The following is a 20,910-nucleotide window of genomic DNA, read 5'->3' as shown; positions in this document are numbered from 1 at the left end:
TCTCACACCATACTGCCTCAAAGCTGTCACCATTTCCCCCATACATATTCAACTTATGTGGACATAATTTTCCTGCTAGCATCAACAACACACTTTCTCCCTTTCTATCATCATGAAAAACATTGTATCCTTCCATTTCTATTTCCATCAACATATCATTCTGAACAACCTACACTTATTTCAACTGAATGAGTGAATAAAGTGCATTTTTAGGTCTATAACCAGTCCTACCCATGCACAACTGTGCATATTGCCACTTACCCCAATATCTCCTCAGACTTAGCTACTCTAACTCACATCACAGGCCTCTATGCTGACCATTCTCACACACACAGACTACTGTTTCAACATCCACTCTCCTTATACATTTTCTCTTTTTTCCTGACCTAACCCCCCTCCCTCCTCCTGCCATTTCCTTGTCCATTTTGCACTTCTGTTCTCTCATCATCTCTCACAAGACTACTACTTCTGTTAACAAACACTTGCTCACATCACTCATTACACTTCCTGCTAATCAGAGCAAATGCAATCCATTACTTTTGTACAAATCCATCAAATGCATCCCAACCATACAAAGTACACTCACTTCTTGTTCTCCATCTCAACTGACTGTTGTCATACCTTGGCAACACACTGACAAACCTTTTTCTACCACGCTAGTATCTTTCACTCTCCTCAATAACTAACTAATATCCACCCTCACATTCTCCTTATGTCCAATCAAATCATTGGTTCTCACAACCACCACTCATTCTCTTGCTGATTTATTTCAAAGCACCAATTATCTTCATCCTCCCTCCTGAGAAACAGATTTTGTGGACCCTTTCATTACAATACCTTTAATAATAGATTCTCCATACATCACTATTCTTGTGTTGTTCATTCACCTCTTTCTCTCTATTTTCCTTCCTTCTATCCTTTTGCACTGCCAATTCCCATAGATACATTGACTACTGCTTTAACATCCACTCTCCTAATGCTATGTCTCTCTCTCTGTCCATCCTGATCCCCCCCCCACACACACATTTCCCTGTACATCTTGCACTTCTGTTCTCTCATAATATTATGATTTCAGCTAACATTCCTATCCACCAAACATATAATTTCACTGCACATCTCTCCCATCTCATTTTTCATTCTGATCAACATGTTTTTTTAAATGTTGCATTCCAGGCAATGGCACTCTCTGTAGCTCCTGCTGTCTCACTTCCACAGGTTTGCTCACTCTCTAATCCTCATTCCTTCTTTCTTTCGTTTCATGATTCATATAGTCTTTTGTATCCACAATTATGCTGGCTTTGTTCTTTTAGTCTGGTCTGCATTCCCTGATATTCCCATTCTTCTGTTCTACAAATACATTCTCCACATTCCACCATGCATTCATGCTGCACTCATGACAACAAATCATTCTTGAAACATCTATGCAGCATAATGGATAATAACTTGAAACAGAATAAAAAAATGAACATTTCCATACCAAGAAGAATATTTTTTCATTGCTAAATTAAGTACAAATGTTTATGAAATCAACACCAGATTGTGGTCTGCACTGAACAGAGGATTAACAATACAAACAGTATACTTAGAAGGGTCACCAGCAAGGAAGGGATCCAAAATGTTTGACAAATGAAGTATCTGGTATTCTGAAAGGCATGTAAACAGTTTGTGTAAGATCATTAGTGAGAAGAAATGTTTTGCCATCTTCACCTGCTGGATGAGTGAAGTAGAAAAGGGAAGTAAGTTAGAACACCGAACAAAAAATTCTCAAGAAACATAACTTTACTATTAGGAAATCAAAAAATAATAACAAAAATTGCAAATTATTAGGTAATGGAGCTACCCTATATCTCCAATCATTGGGTAAATATAAATTGTTTAATTTAAAAGACCTACCTAGTTGTATATTTTTAGAAGATGAGGATGACAAAATATTTGGAGCCGCACTTGACTGAGCCGAGAACATGAGATAAGAGGATGGTGTTGATAATGAAGCATAAATAAACCAGTGAGCAAGGTAAAACGATGAATCAAATGGACTATAGATTTTAAAAAATTGAATCAACACATCCTCTTACCACATGTTCTTGGCTCAATCAAGTGGGACTCCAAATATTTTGTCATTCCTACTATCTAAAAATATACAACCAGGTATGCCTTTTAAATTACCCTTTCAGGAATTAAAAATGTTCTATTAGTTATTTAATGTAGCTCCATTACCATGTATAGCAAATTCCCATGTATGTTTCATTATTTTTGTTATCATTTGATATCAGGAGCGACATGAAACCTAGTTTCAGAAAATCTTTATAACAGAAATCAGAAAGTTCTGAATGGTTTGTGACATCAGGAGAGTGATAAAGACAGCAAGTGAGCTAGATAGAGAGAAAATTGTAACTCTGTTTCTAACTTAGCTATCCTCTTTTTGATCTTTTAAAGAAGATCAAAAGGAAGACAGTTAAGTTAGAAACTTTCTGACATGAAAGCTTCAGAGCAAACGTATGCACGAATACCACCCACGAGGTAACAATCATGTTAATAGCTTGGCTGAATAGTGTCAGCAAAATTATTCTTCTAGCTTATCTGGAAGCTTTCTAAACCAATAACCATTAAAATTGGTTCAGTTTAGATACTCTCCAGCAGCATCTCTACCACAGTGTTTGGAAAAGACTAAATGTTGAGTCTCTCCAAGTCTCTCCATGAGGTCTAACAATTCTGAAAACTTCTTTCATATGGTGCAGGAAGAAATGAGGAAAAAAGTAAATTGGTTCTTTGCTTTGGAGGCAAATAGAGACTCCAGCTACCAATAAACAAAGTGGTTGTATTACATCACATGAAACTTAACTACCACCTAACAGTAACTTACCACAGAAATTTGTTTTTTCTACTGAGGGGTACAACACATTTTCACTACTGTTCTTTGTGGGGAGGGGGGATATAGTGAGTTTGACTAACAGATCCACAAGTATGAAGGTGTAGGTAGGACATTTGGCTGATTTTTAGCCAAACTGATACTCCAAAAAGTGGAAATCAGAATATTAGTTCTATCCACATTTGATATCTAAGGCTTAATCCCCAGATGCTGTAATCAAGTAATCTACTTTGACTATCTCAAGAATTTCTTCAGACCATATGAAAACCTATAGTGCAGCGTTTCCCAAATAGTGGGTCACGAAAGCTAAATGCCAGGTCGCCTAAAAAAATTCTCCAAAACCTAGGTGTTTAGTTTTTGGGTTTTTCATTTTTTCACGAAACTCTAAAATACAAGTAAATAGCATTTAATCTGGACTAATGAATAAATAATTTAATTAATAGAGATGAAAAATGGGCTCCGTCCGGGTCATCATTTCACAGTTCTCTTTGTTAGTAAAGTAGCTCAATTAATGGCGAGGCTGTGCTGCGGCAACCTTGACACCAGCTGAATCGTTTGACGGTCTGACGTTTGTTTTACTCGCCTGCCACGTATTCAGTCTGCTTGTTCAGTTTGAGTTAAGCATCGAGAGAGAGCGTTTTTTTTTTTTTGTATTTACTGATTATGTGTACCTTGCCCGGTGGGTTCGGCTGAACAACAGTAATTATTATAATTGTTTCTAAATAATTTATTTCATTCTTTCATCTCGCTTGCCATTACCCATTTAACGATGGATAAATGGGTAATAAAACAACAAACAATGTGCCCCAGTTACAAACTCTTCGATTAGCACCAATGAACAATCGAGTGACGTGCAGAGTAAATGTTTCTTTATTATAATAATAATAAATGAAAACTCTATGGACATTCAAATCTGTTTTATTTTACTTATTGGCCATAAAAATTTTAGTGGGTCACGAAGATGAAGTATTAAAATAACCGGGCCATGGGAAAAAAAGTTTGGGAACCTTGCTATAGTGCATTAAGTTGTAAACCTATAGTGCATTAGTACCGTGAATGGGCGAGGGATTTTTTTTTTTTTTTTTTTTTTCAATAGTACACTTTTTTATATAATATTTCAGGTCTATATATATATATAATATAATATATATATCTTTATATAATATATTTTAGGTCTCCAATCAGAACAGATGCTCTTCATGGCAAAATAGCCTCAAACTTCACTTGTGAATTAACAGCCATACAAACAGCTCTCAAATTCTATCTCTCAAATCAAGTAATTAACATTACAGAAGGATAACCATCTATAGCGACTCAAAATCTGCACTTCAGGCATTAAAAAATGGAAATACAAAACTTGCGCTGGAAATTCATGAACTACTAACAACCTTAAATTTGAAAAATAAGAATTGCACACTGCAATGGATACCAGCCCATGGAAATATTGAAGGCAATGAAAGAAAAGACAGACTAGCCAAAGAAGAAAGATACCTACCTCAAAAATTACACCCACTATCACTAACTGATGCTAACTCTGATGAAAAGCTAAACGGCTATTTTTTTCTGGCGAGGTTGATAAGTTAAGAGGATAAAAATCCCTTATTGTTTTTCAGCCAGTAAGCGAAACTAAGATCGAAAACTACGATCTGAATGTTTCATGCCGACGAACTGTCGGCGGATCCAAGCATAAGTGACCACTTGGTAGTGCCACCCCAGGGCAACTTGTTGCAAAGGTGGAGCAAGCTCCCTCTCTGTTCTTGATATTTTCTCATAATGTAAAAACATACAGCTCCTAGGAGATGTAGTACTGTTTTACATTATGAGGAGAGGTCACTACCCAGACCGGTTTCAACCTTTTTTGAGGTCTCATCAGTGAGTAGCTAGACCTAGAATATCAGAGTTTAAGTGAAGAGAACTTAACATACTTTCGCTATACAACTGCCCGAAAGGTGTGTCACTATATTATATATTATAACATATTATAACTAGTTTTCGATCTTAGTTTCGCTTACTGGCTGAAAAACAATAAGGGATTTTTATCCCCTTAACTAACTGATACTAACTCTGTCGCCAAAATAAGATTAGCAAAACAAACTATCAAGAAGAAGAATGAAATCAGTGAAATTGATGAAAATAAAGAAATAACTGCAATCATCAGCAGGCTTAAGGATGGAACATTTTAAAGGCATGAAAATTCGTCCAGACGGTAATAGGAGCTATGAAACATGCAAAAACTGTCTTGTCCAGCAATTGCTGCTATTCTACAGAAAATTGACAATAACCCTAGAGAAAAGCTCTACTCCATCAAAGTTCAACAGATCCACAGTCATATCTAGAAGCTCTTCAATGGACTCGACAACAACAGGTCTCCAATAAGCTTCCAATAACAGAAGAACCTTTATAAATGCTATTCAACTGAAGGCAAGTTATCAGTCTCATGTGAAGAAGCAGGGATTTTATTGAGAGATACAGGCTTTCATACTACAAGACAAACAAATCACACAGATTATTGCAGCTAACAGATGTATCAATCTAGTTAAAACCAAACCAGCCTGGTTGGCTGAGTGGTTAACAAGTTTTTCAACCTAAAGATTGTGGGTTTAAATGCTGGTGAGGGAAAGCATGTTTATGATTGTGTTTAGGTGTGGGAGATGAAGTTCATTGATTGTTGAATACCACTGCTTCACTAAATGGAGGCCCAAGGTGGCTTGAAAAAGTTTCATGTCGAGTCTCCAGAGCAGGCTTTCCAACTAGGTAAAGGTAAATAAAATAAACAATTATTTCAAAAATTCCTTATCCCACCCACAGTACTGACTTTACAACCTTTTGTAGAATGGGAGACATATTAAAAAAGAAGAAAAAAAGAAAAGCGAACAGGATTAGTCATCCTTTCACAGCACTAATTAGGTTACTATAAATCCCAAGTTACTTAGCCATGACAAGCCACTGAACCCAACACATAAGGAGAAGACTATTATTATTATTTTCCTGCATTTATAATAGATATTTTCTGTATTTAATTTATAAATTACTCTTTAAAGTAACCACTGTGGGGATCAACTGTTCTTACTTTCAGTTGTCATTTCTTAAAATGCATAATGCTCTAGTCTTCAGAGTACTGATGATGCTAAATTTCTGGCTAAGATGGAGGGGGATCAACAAGAATTAATCAGATTTCCCTACTTCCTCACCATAGATAATCAAAATTAAACTGATTTTAAGAGTAGCAATAATTACCCTTTTTTTTTTTTTAGATTAACAAAATCAAAAGGCGGTAATATAACTAGAATTCTACAGAAAACCTACTTACACTGGCTGCTATCTTCACGCTAAATCTTTCCACCACCCCAGCCAAAAGTTTCTTATCATCAATACTCTGAAGCATAGAGCAATATGTATCCTAAGAGATGACAACAAAAAAGAAAGAAGAACTTGACCTCTTACAATATAATCAATTTATCCGTAATGCTTATCCTAATAAAATAATATTAAATATTATTATTTAATAATATTTAATAATATTAACCCTTAATATTAAATCCAAAATAAACAGCTCTTTTAAAGCAGCCAATTCTAAAAGAACTATTTATAAATTATTTATTACATTAAAAAAAATATTCCATAGTCCTTAAAGTCTTAGAACTTATAGTCCCTGCCACAAACTTAATGTAGTCTAAATAGTGACAGTTAAGAAGTTATGAAATCTGCAAAGGGGAAAATCACAGCAATATGGTTCATGAGATGAGAAAAGTTGAATTTAATATGTTATATTTGACAACAGTACTATGGTGATTGGTCTAAGATCATGATGTCATAGAAGAAAATAAAAGTTTCTTAATATTTTGCTTTTTAAGAAGACAAAAGTGATGTGTTCCCATTGAATAAGAATTAAGTCTTAATTTTACATAACAGTTGGACTTCTTTAAGTAAATCAATTTTAGACCTGAATTACTGAAACAAACACTGGCAAGCAATGCAAGATGAATTGATGGCTAATACAACATATACAAAACATTATATTATTAGAACTTATTCCATTATTAACAGTTCATGTGCATTTATATTATCAATATTTCTTTGCATTTGTTTATTTTCTTCTCCCCAATTTTCAGGCTGCCTGTTAAATATTCCCCTGAGGAAAGGAAGCCATAGTTAATAATAATAATAGGCTATATTTTTAAATATTAATAGCACATATGGAAAGAACATCAATCCATTAAGAGGTATATCTGTTAATTATATGTATTCTCAGACCATTTGGGAGAGAAAATTCTGCCACTTTTTTTTTTTAAATATATAACCTGTTAACTCACCTTCAGTTGAAAATATCTCGTGCGACATGATCTGAACTCAAGAGTTTTTTCACCAAAACACAAAAATGGTTATTCCACTACATTGCAAGCACTACCATAATGTAATAATATGCAAAGTATCAAAAGCAATACTTCCAATGAAGTTCAATGAAATGAACCTCCTGTTTGATATATGTTTAATGATCAAAAAAAGTGGGGAAAAATCACTTTTCAATTAAAATTAAAGTTTCCAATAAACATTAATAAATTAATAAAATTATGTTCAATTTCAAATTAAGTACATTCGGTAATAAACAAGAAAAAATGCCATTTTGAGTGGACGGAAGAGATTAAGTACATATGAAAGTAATTTTCATAAGTTATCTAAAGAACAGAATTTTCCATAAGAGAATAAACATGGAGACAGGAAGTTATGTGCAAGATAAAGATTTTCACTTTCAAAACCCTGTTATCACCAATTCTCTTCTCTTTACAATATCAATTTACATAACTCTTTCTGTAGGAATCCCAACTTTCATCTTTTGTAGACAACTAGCTGTACCTACCTCTTTAAACCATCCCACATATTACGAATAAAGTAGTTAAACAGTAGCAGCCTCATGGGGAAACCATTAGTACCCTACTGATCACTTGCATTCCTTTTGTCCACCCCCACTTTATATATCAATCCCAACCATAAAAGGTTGGTAAGCTTGGTAAGCTACGCCATATTTGAGTACTGTGGGGTAGCATGAAAGGATTCACAAACATTGATGCCACTGATGATTACAAGGTAATCATCAGTGGCATCAATGATCAATGTTTGACTTGGATCATCATTGGATCAATGATGATCCAAGTCAAACAGGTCAAGAGAATGCTGCTCTTCCATAAATTATTTTGTGATACCCATTAGGCAGTCACCCGTTTCAATGGCCCAAACTTATTTGGTAACTTCGAATGTGACATTTTATGAATTGCTTTTGCAAAATCTAGGATGATCTCATAATATCCACTATCATAACGTAATTGAGTCATTACTTTATGATAAAAATGCAAGTACATTTCTGAGACAAGACACCCCCTAATGAAGTCATACTTTCTGTCACGGTTCTAGCCAATCTCATACCTAGAACATCACCAAAGCATAACTACTATTCTCTGGAATATAAATACCCAAGGCAAGCAAATCACAGCCATCTCTGTAATGCATAAGCTTGTAAATTATTGCCACTACTGACAATAATAAACAAGCTTCAAACAAGTGGAGGATATTAATAAAGCTAATGCTTTAAGTTAAGTACATTCTGTAAGTTTTAATTGAAAGTTACCTTATCGCTCTCATTTTCATGAAATTTAGGAGATATTAACAAGGTATTTTGAGTACCTCTGCCTCCTGAGATGTTTTAATTCATTTTTTCACCATTTGCATTAAAAATAAACTAGTTTTAAATAATATTCTATTTAAATGAATGTAACTGCTATGTGGGCATGCTGCTCAATTCATTATTAATAGAAACAGGAAGTTTGTTTGCAGAGCATTCCTATTAATTAAAGCTCATAATGGCATCTAAAGGAACATTCTAATGTTTAAATTATGATATGAGAATTTGAGGTCAGATGCATAGTACTATGGGGGGGGGGGATTCTTGATAGCACAGCTGAATATAAAGGAACAACAGTCAGGATATAAAGTTGGTATTTTTTGTACTTTATTGTCTGCAGTTTACCAGAATAAGGAAGCTTTAATGCATACTAGTGTGATTGCAGTCAGAATTAAAGATAAGATTGTATGTGTTACCTTGTAACAACAGACTGGGAAGGGGCTGACCATTGTCTACAAATTCTTAATAATGTAATCTCAAAGGGTGTACAAGACATCAGGATAGTATAACATGATAAGCTTACATCATTACTAACTTCCTATCAACAATTTTCCTCCAAATTAATCCATTATCTGTCAAGACTCCAATACTGCCATGTCTTATATTTCTGGTCTTCTAAGGCACATATTGTTTAACCTTTATATCAATGACATTGCCAGTGGATTGCAAGGGGATATTCAGTTGTTTGCGGATGATGCGAAGCTGGGAAGGATTATTAGTAATAGTGCAGATGTGGTAGCCCCAAGAGGATTTGAATAAGCTAGATAGATGGGCAAATGAATGGGGATGTCGGTTTAATGCAGCAAAATGTAAGGTCTTGAGGTTTGGGAAACATCGATGAGATACTGCATACTCTATGGGAGGAGTTATACTGGAGGAAGTTGGGGAGACAAGAGATCTGGGGTTGATGATTGATAGAAACCTGAAGTTTAGGGAACATATTGCAAAGGTGGTGAAGGTAACACAGAGGATTGCTGCAATTATGAGAAGGACACTGACCTGCAGAGATAAGAGAGTTATCATTCCGTTGTATAAGTCTCTGATCAGACCATACTTGGATTATTGTTCTCAGATTTGGTCCCCAGGATTTGAAGGGGATAAATTAACTGTGGAAAAGATACAAAGACAGATGACAAAGATGGTCTCAGGACTATACAAGGATAGTTATGAGAATCGGCTGAGGGAATGTGGACTGCAGAAATTTGGCAGATAGAAGAAGGAGAGGTGATATGATTGAGACTTTTAAACTGTTGAGAGGTGGTTGCAGGGTTGACACTGGGGAGTTCTTTCACTTGGTTGAACAGCGAGAAGGAGTGATGACAAGAGGTCATCCCTGGAAGTTATGAAAGGAAATTGTGAGCAAGAGGGTGAGGAGTGGTTTCTTTGCATGGAGGGTGGTTGAGCAGTGGAATGCATTGCCTGATAGAGTGGTGAGGGAGAGAACGGTCAATGAGTTTAAGGAGTGGTATAATAGACTTTGTGTTTCTTAGAGGGAACCTCCCCTCGATGAGTCTTGACAGACTTTATGTTCTTAGGAAGAACCTCCCACGATGAGTCTTTTGACTCCATGGAGGCCTGAATAATAATAATAATAATACAGTACCAATCCACCTAGATCTTGGTCTTCCTCTGGGTCTTACAAATATCCATTCTACTAATTTTCCTCCCTAATTCTGTTCAAGTGCCCATGCCACCTGAGATAAGCTCTCTTCACAGATTCCTGACTACTAACAACATCAAGTGCCTTCCTAATATCCTCACTGTTAATATTAATCTGCCATTGGTGCCATCTGTTTATTTACTTTCCTAATCTTTCTCAGAACTATATATGGGTGGTTTATTTCTCCTCTATATGGGTGATATATTATCCTCTAGTGGTTTATTTCTACCAAAGCTCTCAGATTCATGAGTTAAAATTTCTGTCTTATTCTTATATAAATTTATTCAATTGACTGCCATATCAGTTTTTCTAATTCTGTTGTCTATTTCCATTATTAAATTTTCCACCTTCATTAAAAATTGTGCCTGCCCACATAGCTGAAATGTTTTACTAGTTCTAAAGGTTCTGAATCAGGATGCAGCTGATATTTTCAATGTTCTTTCCCTTAGTTTCATATTCCATCTTTTTATTGTTGCTGATTTCCACATCAAACATATTACACAGTTATTTTAGAATCTGAAGAGTGTATGGATTTATTTAACAGTATAACATCACATGCATACATAAAATAGCCAAGATGAATATCTCCAATTTTGATATCAGGCCTAATGCCAATTTTGTTTACAATATGATCAACACAGATAATGAATAACAGTGTATATAGTATGCACCCTTCACACACCTGATTTAACATCAAACCACCTCCTTCAATTCTACCTGACTTAGAAGTCAAATATAGATTTTGTATTAATTGATATAATGTCTGATTTACACCATTTAAATTAATCATTTAAATGTAACATTTAAATAACAGTGTAGATAGTATGCACCCTTCACACACCTGATTTAACATCAATCTACCTCCTTCAATTCTAACTGACTTACAAGTCAAATATAGATTTTGTATTGATTGATATAATGTCTGATTTACACCATTTAAATGTAACATTTTGAATAGCTTTACTCTAGACAGCTTGGCATATGCCTTTCCCAGATCCACAAAACTTAAATACAGATCTTTGTTATATTCTGATGATTTCTCAACTATTTGTTGTAAACAGAAAATATGATCCTGACAATTTCTATTTGGCCTGAACAGTGTTCAGGCCAAATAGATTTTGCCCTTCTACAATTTTTCTTAGCCTTTTCTAAAGTTTCCATGCATAAATCTTACCAGGAACACTCAGTAGAGAAATCTCTCTGTAATTCTCACGTTCAATTTTATTTCCATTTTATATATGTGTATTATGAGAGGTCTATTGCAATCATCTGGAAATCAAGCCTAAGACAGGTCACTGGAATTATACAGTGCAGCCATTGTAAAGCTTTCATACCTTCAAATTTGAGCATTTCTGGTTGAATATCATCTACTAAAGCTGCCTTTTCATATTTCAGGTTTTTGATAGCTTCTTCCGGGGTGCTTAAGGGTCACAGCTGTATAACTGAGAGGAGACTCCACAGAGCCTTTAAAGGAATGCGGAGAACCGACCAGGGCTTCTGACCTAATGTCCAATCCTCACCTTTTCGTGGTGCACCCTGTTGGGTATCTACCTGGATACTGACCTAACGAGGATGGGCTGGCAATTTGGGATTAAGCCAACCAAATTGTATTCTTATTGGCTTAAACCAATATACAAAATGATGGTACAACATGACAAAATTTCATGCCGGCCGGGGTCTCGCCCGGATAAACAAGGCCCCCGTTGTTTTCACCAGGGAACCAGGGCGAACAGCGAAAAGTCAACTACTGGAACATATCTGAAAGCACACCCCAACTCAACATCACCAGAGTAAAAGATCAGTACAATCAACATAAGACGCCTGGCAAAGAAATGGAGCTAGTGGAGTAATTAGATAAGTACCAGATCGACATAATATGGGTGACTGAAACAAAATCTGGTGAGATCTTTCTGAGCAATAAATACAAAATATAATATTAAGGCAATGACAATCAAGGAAAAGAAGATGTAGCCATAGTATTCAACACGAAATCTTCTCGAATGGCAGGCAGTCTCAAGTAGAGTGATGTGGGTAAATATGAGAAAGGGGAAGTGGACAATGAGATTTATTTGTGCCTATGGTCCCATAGAAGGCTCTACTAAGGTAGAAGTGGAGGAATTTTTTGAGGGTCTAGAGAAAGCTACTGGCACAATGAAAAATGAAAAGTTGGTCCTTGTTTGGGATCTAAATAGCAGAGTAGGAAGTGATTGTCAGACATACAAAAATGTTTTAGGAAAATTTGGAGAAAAGAGCAAAACTAATAATAATGACAATTACCAGTTGGATTTCTGCTCAGGACATGGACTGGTTATTACTAACACCATGTTCCAACATAAAAATGTGCACAAATTCACATGGAGAGAAGAGGCAAAAAATAAGAAAAGTCTCATTGACTATGTTATTGCTGATAGTGATGTTTTCTCCATGGTGCAGGACAGCAGATTGTACAGATGATTTGAAATTGGAAGCAATCACTATTTAGTCTTGAGCAGGATAAAATTGAATTTCATATTGAAAAGAATGACATGTAAGAAAGTTTTAAAGAGAATAAAAGTTGAGCAGCTCTCAGATGTGAACTGTAGACTAAAATACACAAAGATTATTGAAAAAAAAAATGAAAGAGTTTGAGAACAAGAACCAAACCTTGGAGATTCAGTGGCAAACCTTGAAAAAAACCCTGATTGATTCAGCCAGAGAGGCATGTGATGAAATTGTCTGCAAGGATAGAAAAATCAGAACTCCATGGTGGACACAGGAAGTTAAAGAGGCAGTGAAAGAAAAGACAAAAGCATATCAAAAGTTCCTGGCAAATAAGTCAGCTTGTGCTCTTAGAGAATACAGAGACAAATGTAAGAAAGCTAAACACTGTGCAAAACTAACTAAACAAAAGTCATGGGAGGACTTAGGCAAGAACATAGAAAATAAATATCAAGAAGGTGGTAAGATATTCTGGAGGTTGTTGAAGAAGCTTAGAAATGGAGGAAAGGGAGTAATTAGCTTAGAAATGGAGTATGGAGTAATGACTTCGAAAAATTGCTAAATGAAACAAGCAGGGATGACAGCACAGTGGTAAAAAAACACTCAACAGGCATGCAGTCAGGAATACATATCCATACTTGGAGTAGAAAAAGCCATCAAAAGATTGAAATGTGGTAAGGCAGCAGGAGTAGATGATATTCGACCAGAAAGGCTGAAGTATGGTGGTATAAAAGTCTTACAGTGGCTGCACTGCATAGTTCAGAAGGCCTGGACAGAGGGACAAATTCCTGATGATTGAAGTAGAGCTCTAATAGTACCCATATATAAAAAGGGAAATAAAACTGAATGTGACAATTACAGAGGTATTTCCCTACTGAGTGTTCCGGGCAAGATTTATGCCGGTATAATTGAGAAACGGTTGAGAAGAATTGTGGAAGAAAAGCTTGGTGAAGAACAAACTGAATTCAGGCCAAATAGAGGGTGACAGGATCAGATCTTCACTATACGACAATTAGTTGAGAAAGCATGAGAATATAACAAAGATCTGTATTTAAGTTTTGTCGATCTGGAAAAGGCATACGAGAAGATGCCAAGAGAGAAGCTATTCAATACACCACAGTTATATGGTGTCAACGGGGCATTATATCAAGCAATACTGAGTCTTTATTAAAGTTGCAAGTCAGCAGTTAGAATTGAAGGAAGCACAGGAAGATGGTTTAATGTTAAATGTGGTGCGAGACAAGGATGTACATTATCCCCTCTGTTATTCATTATCTATATGGATCACATTATGAAGGAAAGTGGTATTAAACATGATATCAGAATTAGAGATGTTAATGTCAGCTCATTGCTTTATGCGGGCGAGGTTATACTTCTAAATAAATCCGCTACAAGTTTGCAAGATTCCCTGACAAAATTGAATAACTGTTGTAATAGATATGGTATGAAGGTCAGCAATAAGCAGACAAAGACAATAAAAATAGGTAGAATCATTGAAAATGTCAACTGTGTTTTGAATGGGGAACCTGTGGAACAAGTAAAACATTTCAGCTATTTAGGCACGATTTTTAGTGAAGATGGTCAATTAAATATAGAAATAGACAACAGAATCAACAAAGCTGGTATGGTAGGAAGTCAACTGAATCAATTTTTATGGAATAAGAGAGAAATTAGTCGGAACACTAAATTAGCTGTATACAAGGCAGTGTTCAAACCAGTTTTAACTAATGAATCTGAGAGCTGGGTCAGAAGTAAAACACTCGACCAAAGACTAGAGACCGCAGATATGAAAGTCCACAGAAAGATCTCAGGCATGAACAGATGGCATCAATAACAATATCATATTAAAAACAAGGATATTAGGAAAAACTTGACATTGTCAGCATCCAGGAATGTGTTAGCAGAGGTAATCTCAGGTGGTGCGGTCACTTGAACAGAATGGGCGAGGAAAGATTAGCAAACCAAGTGTTCTGTGCCAGGTTGGCAGGAAAACGACCCAGAGGAAGACCAAGATATAGGTGGATTGATACGGTACAAAGTGCCTTAGACAATAGAAATATGAGATTTGATAATGTTGGAGTCTTGACAGATAACAGATTGATTTGGAGTGAAATTGTAGATAGGAAGTTAGTAATGACGTAAATTTTTCATGTAGTACTATCATATCCTGTATAACCCTTGAGGGTACATGTCAGGAATTTGATGATGATGATAGCTTCTTCCACCTCACATATTGATATATACTCCTAATATTGCATTTCTCTGGACTGGTTTCTACCTGTTTTATCACCTCTAGTTTCATTTGTCAGCCTGGTTGGCCGAGTGGATAGTGTATCCGCTCTCCAGCCAAAAGGCTGCAGGTTCGAATCACGCATTGGGCATAGATATTTATGATCGTCTGTGGAAATACTAGTGGTGGTGATGAGCAGTAGATGGCACTGGTGTAGTTGCTTTTAGTTGTAGTCGGTGAATCTGAGTGGTGGAATAGGTGCACTCTCTTGATGAGTCTCTGACCTCGCTGGAGGTGTCATGTAATAACAATAATATTTAGCATCTTTAAAAGTAATTCCTCCAGACATCTAGAATATCTTTATTTTCAGTTTTCATGCCATATTTATAATCTATTTCCTTTTAGTTACAATTTCCTCCATTTCTAAGCTTCTTCAGAAGCTTCAACAATATTTCGCCATCTTCCTGATATTTATGCATTATGTTCCATCCAAAGTCTTCCAATGACTCATTTAGCTACTGATTGCTTCACTTTCTTATATTTTTCTCTGTATTCTCTCAGAATACATGCTGTCTAACTTGCTGGGAACACATGCAATATGCTTTCTTCTTTTCCTTGATCTGCCTCCATGACTCCATCATGGAGTTCCGTTATTTCCCTTCTTGCAAAAAACCTTGCACATGCCTCTCTGATGGGTGAATCAATCAAGTTTTTTTTTTTTTTTTTGGTGGTGGTGGTGGGGGGGGGTATCATTTTTCTTCTTCTTAAACCTTTTGGTTCTGTCCTCTGCTAGATGAAGGTCACCCCAATGATTTTCCAGACCATTCGGTTTTCTGCCTCTCCCATCCATCTCACTCCTGCAATTTGTTCCGGTTCATCCCTCCACCTTCTTCTCGGTCTTCCTCTTTGTCTTGCTCCATTCATTGGTCTCCACTCTGTTATTTTTCTAGTCCATCTCCCGTCATCGCATCTGGCAATATGGCCAGCCCATCTCCACTTAGCCTGTTTAATATATTTCACAATATCCATGACACCTGGTATCTGTCTTCCTATCTCAATGTTATTTTTAGCATACTTCTCCCCATGCAATGTTGTGCTGTTCTCAGCTTTTTGTTTAGGGCTATCTGTTAAAGTGCATGTTTCTCCTCTGTATGTTAGGACAGGAAGTATGCATTGGTCGATAGCTTTCCTTTTTAGACTCATAGGGATGTCACTTTTGACTATGTCTCTCATTTTCCCATAAGCCATCCATCTAAGGTGAATTCTTTGTTCAATTCTCTTTTCTTTGGCAATCCTCAAAGGATAACAATTGGCCCCAAATATACATATGAAGTAACTTGTTCTATTTCATGGTTTCAACTTCGACAGTTCTATGGTTTATGTATTTATTCCTCATTGTTTTTATTTTTTCTCTATTTATTTTTAATCCAATTACTCTGGAGGCTTCATTTTGCCTTTCTTCCAGATCTTCAAGATTATCTGCTATTAGGACAATATCAGCTGCATATTTCAGATGATGCAGCCTTTCTCCATTTATGTTTATTCTTTTTGTTTCCTAATCAAGGCTCCTAAAGACTTCCTCTAGTGCAGCTGTAAATAATTTGGGAGATATGATGTTGCCTTGCCAGATGCCTTTTTGTATTGGGAACTTTTCACTGTTTTTATATAATTTAATTACAGAAGTTGCATTATTGTAAATATGTTTTAGTGTTACAATATATGGTTTCTCAGTTCCCTGGGTTTCAAGTGCTTTTAGTGTTGCAGATGTTTTAACTGATCAAATGCTTTTTTGTAGTCTATATAGGCCAGACAAAAGGGTTTACTGTATTCAAATGATTTTTCAATAACTGTCTTAATGTGTGAATATGGTCCAAAGTATTGTAATTGTTTCTAAATCCAGCTTGTTCACAGGATTGCATTCCCTCTAGTTTAGATTTTATTCTATTATTTATAATTTTTGTGAAGACTTTATATAGTTATAAGGAAGTTATTTTGCCTCTAAAGAAGAGTTATAAAGATTATATCCGGATTATGAGATTTAGATTATGAGGACAGATATTTATAATTTTTGTGAAGACTTTATATAGTTATAAGGAAGTTATTTTGCCTCTAAAGAAGAGTTACAAAGATTATATCTGGATTATGGGATTTAGATTATGAGGACAGATTGCAAGCATGCGGATTACAGACTCTAGTTAACAGGAGAAAGAGGGGGTGATATGATAGAGGTCTATAAACTTTTGAATGGGTGTTATAGCATTTCAAGTGATGAAATGTTTCGTTATATGGAAGACGGGGAGAGAACACGGGGGCATCCATGGAAGTTAAGGTTGTTCTCAGTCAAGAAAGGGGTAAGAGCTAGGTTTTTCTCTCAGAGAGCAGTGAGTGAGTGGAATAATTTGCCCTTAGGGGTAGTGAGTGCATCTAGTGTAAATAAATTTAAGGGAAGGTATGATAGCTGGGTTGAGTAATTTACAGCCTCCCTCGATGAGTCCTTGACTCCCTGGAGGTCTCAGATAATAATAATAATAGTTTTTAATTTCTTCCTTATTGCACTTTTAAAAAATTAATATTAAAGTGAATTGTTCCAATTTTTTGGAATTTTTCTCTTTTAGGCATTTATTAAAGAGTTTAGTCAGCTGTTTAATGACAGACTTCCTTGCAGTTTTAAGAAGTCTACCATAATTCCATCTTCTCCTGGCCCTTTCCATTCTTCATTATCACTTCACCTTGTAAGATCTCAGGGGCATCGTGTTCTTCCTCACTCGAGTTATTCATAGATGATTCTTGGATGTCTCGGTGTCTTTGTCTTCATAGAGTTCAGTATAAAATTCCTGAATTCTTTTGATTATTGCATCTCTATTTTTTTATAAGTTCACCATTCTTTCCTCTTACAGCAGCTATTTCCTTTGTTCCTGCTGATAATGTTCGTCTTAGGACCTTCATATTACTATTGTTTTTTTAATTTTCCTAGTATTATATAATCTAATTTCATGTGTCATCCTTTTACATATAGTTTTACAAATTTCCACATATCCTGTTTTATTGGTGTCATTCAAATCTCTTTTCATATCTCTTCTTTTCTTCATCAGATCTAAGGTTTCTTATCTTAGGTTTTCCTCTCTTTGGTGCCTTTTTACACCTCCTCTTTCTAGTGCACAATTCAAGATAGATTTTGTTAAGATTTCATTAGCATCATCGATGGTAGCAGCTGTGTTTAACTTTTTTTTAGTTCATTTTTGAATGATTATAACAGCTTTTATTGTGGTAGAGGTTTTGTAGATTTACTAAATTGGACTTATTTCTTATGAGCTTATTCCATTCCCATTTTTTATTGATTCATACTTTTGCCCTTACTAGTCTGTGGTCACTTCTTGTATTAAATCTACTGTCACTTCATTTGTTCTGAAATCAGAACAAACAGAAAACACCAAAACATGCAAGCAGAAAAGCTAATAGAAATATCTATTTGTTCTGAACCTAGCTTTCTGACGTTTCTCTTCTCAGGTATGCTAGCATAAATCTTGGGAACAATCAATTTATTTCCATTTTTAATAATGGATACTATGAAACCATCAAGGACATTGACCTTCTGATTACACACACTGTAACTACTGTAAAACTTTTACATTTCTATGCCTGAGCATCTCTCATCTACCAGCTGCTTTCATATTTCACATTTCTGTGAGCTTTTTTCCACCTCAAGAACTGAATTACTCCAAATATACACATGCCTTTGTCTAAAATAAAAAAAAAAAAAAAAGCAATGAATTTATATTCTTGTTTAATCATTTTACAAGTGCAAGCAAACCAAGTTGATGTGTGAAGTTTCTTCATGACTAGGTTACTTGTATATATAGAGGCTAATGTCTTCACATCAACTGCCTTAGTATTCCATAATGCAAAGCACACATCCTTTTTGGTGTGTATATTCAACCTTTACTGAAGTATGTTAAAGTGCAGGGATACCTCTCCAAAAACTCTGAGTGATCTACCAGACCACTATAAATCTCACTGAGTGACCTAAAGGATCACTACAAAACTCATTACTCCTGATCTGAATCAGCCCAGGACAGCAAACTCAGTGGGGGGGGGGGGCTCTAATCAGTGACAAGCAAAAACCTGCTACCAAGCAGAGCCTCTCTACTCCCTAGAAAGCAGGTCACCCCGAGACAAACATTATTAAATGTCATCAGTGGGAGCCAGACCAAGAAAATATAGCAAGGTTGAAGTAATGCAGAAGTCATTTACAAGGATGGTCTGAACAGTTCTTGGCTTCGACCATAGATGCCAACACTATCAGCAAATTTTTTTTTTCTAAGTTAGTACATTTGTCATAAGCATCCACGTATGAAAATGCAAGTCATTCTATCAAATAGTTTGTTTTATACAGCTGTCTGAAGCAAAAGTGTTGTCTGTATCCCTTGAAATGGATAAAATCAAGTATCATGCAGTTATAAAATTCTTTGTAAACGAAGATTTAAATGCAAAAGAAATTCATTCGAAGTTCATAAAAGTTTATGGGCACTATTCTCCTTCATTTTCAACAATTAAGAGGACTGCCGAGTTTATACGGCCGTACCAGCCTTGAAGATGATCCACGTGTAACAACACCAGAAATCATTGATCAAGTGCACTATATGGTATTGGATGACCGGCAAGTCAGAGTGCGTGAAATTGCTGAGACTATGGGCATTTCAAAAGAACATGTAGGATATATTTTGCATAAAGAATTGCAAATGAAAAAGCTTTGCGCAAGATGGGTGCTGCACTTGCTCAAAGCAGATCAAAAACGCACTCGCATGAAAATCTCTGAACAGTGCTTGGAGTGTTTTAACAAGAATAAAACTGATTCTGCACATCGATTTATTACTATGGATGAGACTTGGATTCATCATTACACATCAGAATCCAAACAGCAGTCAAAACAGTGCATATCTGGTTGTTCAGGCACCAAAGAAGACAAAGTCGGTTCCATCAGCAGGAAAGGTCATCGTATCAGTGTTTTGGGAATGCTAAAGGCATTTTGTTTATTAATTATCTTGAAAATGGCAAAACAATAACTGGGGAATATTATTCTGATTTTTTAACCAGACTAGAAGAAAAAATCCATGAGAAAAGACCAGGTTTGCAGAAGGACAATGCACCTGCTCACAAAGGTGTTTTGGCAATAGGAAAATTATCTGCACTATGAATTGTTGGAACATCCACTCTATTCCCCAGATTGGCTCCCGCTGACTTCTATCTCTTACCAAAACTAAAACTATTCCTCGCTGGTCAGAGTTTTTCTTCGAATCAAGAGGTGATTGCAGCTGTAGAGGGGTATTTTGCAAATCTTACTGAGAACCACTACAGGGATGGGATAATGGTGCTGGTATAAATGTATTAGTCTTAAGGGAGATTATGTTGAAAAATAAAAATAATTTTGAAATTATAAATTCGTTTTTTCATTGTTAGGCAAAGAACTTTTCAGACCACTCTCGTAAATCCTACATACAATGTAGTGAAAATGTGTAGCACTTCTATTATTAAAATACTCTAGATTACAGATAGGTGTTAAAAGTTTTTTGCATGGTTATAAATTAAATTTAAAAAAGCGAAGAAGTTATATTCTTGCTTAATCCTTTATCCAAGAGTAATCAAATAAAGTTTATGTATGAAGAAACTTCATTCATACAAAAAGGTCAAAATTAGTTTGGGCAGTGGCCCTTCCCAAAATGCAAAGCATTACACACACAGCAAGAGAATGTTTGCTTTGCAACCAGGGAATAACTACTTTCATCCACAGCCTAGTTTTTTTTTTTTTCCCTCTGTATTCTCTGAGGGCATCTGTTGATTTACTTGCCAGAAATTGGCAATATGACTTGCTCTTTAGAAGTTTCCAAGTTCTTGAGACCCCAATACTATTCAGTATTTTTATTCTTGAAAAGAACTTCACTATACATTTTCCCTAGCTGAATCAATGAATTCATTTACTTTGGAATTTGTTAGTGTGA

General features: G+C 35.7%; 1 protein-coding gene across 2 annotated transcripts in view; it reads right to left on the bottom strand.

The window, feature by feature from the left end:
• Window positions 1–20,910, bottom strand: part of LOC150101245 (serine/threonine-protein kinase STK11-like) — a 305,719-nt gene that overhangs the window by 41,844 nt on the left and 242,965 nt on the right. Inside the window, exon 7 of one of the 2 annotated variants that reach the window (XM_090401376.1) lies at window positions 6,180–6,269. The exons of the other annotated variant lie outside the window; for it this stretch is intronic. Coding sequence (XP_090257502.1) covers window positions 6,194–6,269 — 76 coding nt within the window. The 3' untranslated portion in view covers window positions 6,180–6,193. The remainder of the gene's footprint in view (window positions 1–6,179; window positions 6,270–20,910) is intronic. 2 annotated transcript variants of the gene reach the window in all.

This window comes from Typopeltis vanoorti, chromosome 12, assembly GCF_054136105.1.
Source record: "Typopeltis vanoorti isolate ZY-2024b chromosome 12, IOZ_Tvanoo_1.0, whole genome shotgun sequence".
Taxonomy (NCBI): Eukaryota; Metazoa; Arthropoda; class Arachnida; order Uropygi; family Thelyphonidae; genus Typopeltis; species Typopeltis vanoorti.
The sequence above is the reverse complement of the archived record's forward strand: the minus strand, read 5'-3'. Positions and strand labels throughout refer to the sequence as shown.